This window comes from Halyomorpha halys, unplaced genomic scaffold (genome assembly GCF_000696795.3).
Source record: "Halyomorpha halys isolate HHAL.00 unplaced genomic scaffold, Hhal_1.1 Scaffold2360.1, whole genome shotgun sequence".
NCBI classification, from domain to species: Eukaryota; Metazoa; Arthropoda; class Insecta; order Hemiptera; family Pentatomidae; genus Halyomorpha; species Halyomorpha halys.
The window spans coordinates 157,260-158,784 of NW_027113969.1; the positions used below are offsets into that span (position 1 = coordinate 157,260).

General features: G+C 28.6%; 1 protein-coding gene across 1 annotated transcript in view; it reads left to right on the forward strand.

The window, feature by feature from the left end:
- The window catches only part of LOC106691446 (aldehyde dehydrogenase, dimeric NADP-preferring), a gene marked incomplete in the record, with an annotated part of 59,886 nt that overhangs the window by 53,056 nt on the left and 5,305 nt on the right, over positions 1-1,525 (forward strand). The window contains 1 exon segment of the mRNA XM_067051200.1: positions 296-431. Within this exon segment, the coding sequence (XP_066907301.1) occupies positions 296-431 (136 nt within the window).

Genomic DNA, 1,525 nt, shown 5'->3' on the forward strand with positions numbered 1-1,525 from the left:
CTGCAAAACAAATTTTAAATTTTAATGTGAGGAAGAATTTATAATTGAAGGTGTCCTTGAGGATGGCTGAAATGGCCGAAATGTTAGACTGTTGAAATAAAAAGTGTTGAGACTAATAAGGATACAATTTTTGATTTATTTAATAAATAATTAACTGTCTCAAGAAATTGAAATAATACCATATAATATTATTCCAACCCATGATTGAAGTTTGTGTCGTCAATTATATTAAATTTCATAATGATTTCTTAAATTTTTTTATTAATATAGTTCTATGAACTTTGTTTGGTTTTAGTTCACACCCTTCCTTTTGGAGGAGTAGGTGAGAGTGGCATGGGTGCATATCACGGAAAATATTCTTTTGATACTTTTACTCACAAGAAGAGTACAATTATCAAGAATTACAACAGTCTTGGTGAAAAAGTTGCAAGGTAAATGAATTTTTTAATTATATCTTTTAATGAATACATGTATTTTTTATTACAAAATGTGTAATAGCGGAGAATAGCAATATTATTTTTAGTTGAGACTATTATTGTTATATTTTATGACTATTGTTTATATAGTGAGGTATTTAGAATCTAAAAATCCTGAGTTTTAGTTTCTTTTGGTAAATTTTAAAGTTCAACCATAGTCTTTCCAAATTTCATAAATTTTGGAATAAATCAAATGAAATAAAATAGGTTTTCAAACTAAACTTTATTACAGCAGAAGTTCATGAAATAATATAATTTAGGGGATCATAGTTAAAATATACAAAAAAATTATCCTTTATGGATTGGTCTCAAGAGATCTAAAGGTTACAACATACATTTGGCAAAATACAAAGCAAAGCGTATGGATGGATTATTTAGATTGGCTGGTACAATTTGGTCTGAATTTGAGGTGAACGATAGCTGATGATTTTCGGGCACAAATCAAAGGATACTTGTGCTGCATTCACACATTTGTTTTCAGTTTGCATTGTTTTAGAACTGCCGACAGATGAATATTGGTGCTCTCCGTGTTTTAATTAATTGAAGAATTTCCTCAACCTTTGGATTTTTCTTTTCTTTTTTTTTTTTTTAAATTATAAATGTTAATTATCTGTAATTTATTGACAGTTTATTTTACTTTACTTTTCTTTTTTTTTTTGTTTTGTTTTTATATTTTCTACATAAGAATTTTTATTTAAAGAAAAGTTTACAGATTGTATTTTTTTTTTAGTTATATTTTAAATAGTAATAGCTGAAGGGAGGAGTTCTCCACCTAAGAACCAGCAGGGAAATCTACTCTATGTGTGACTATCAATCTCCTAGTTTGCTTGAGTTCAGCACATGAAATGTTTAGGCTTTATCATGGGAAAACAGATGGAATTAGGTCCAAGAGAAGATTAAATGCAAGATAGATGGATAATGTAAAAGAGGATTTAAGAAAAAACAGAATATCTATCATGTGCGCTGATAATAGAAATGACTTTGCCCAGGCCAAGGACTGCTACATGCGTCTGTTGTGCTAATAATGAATGAATGACTTTGCCAAGAAC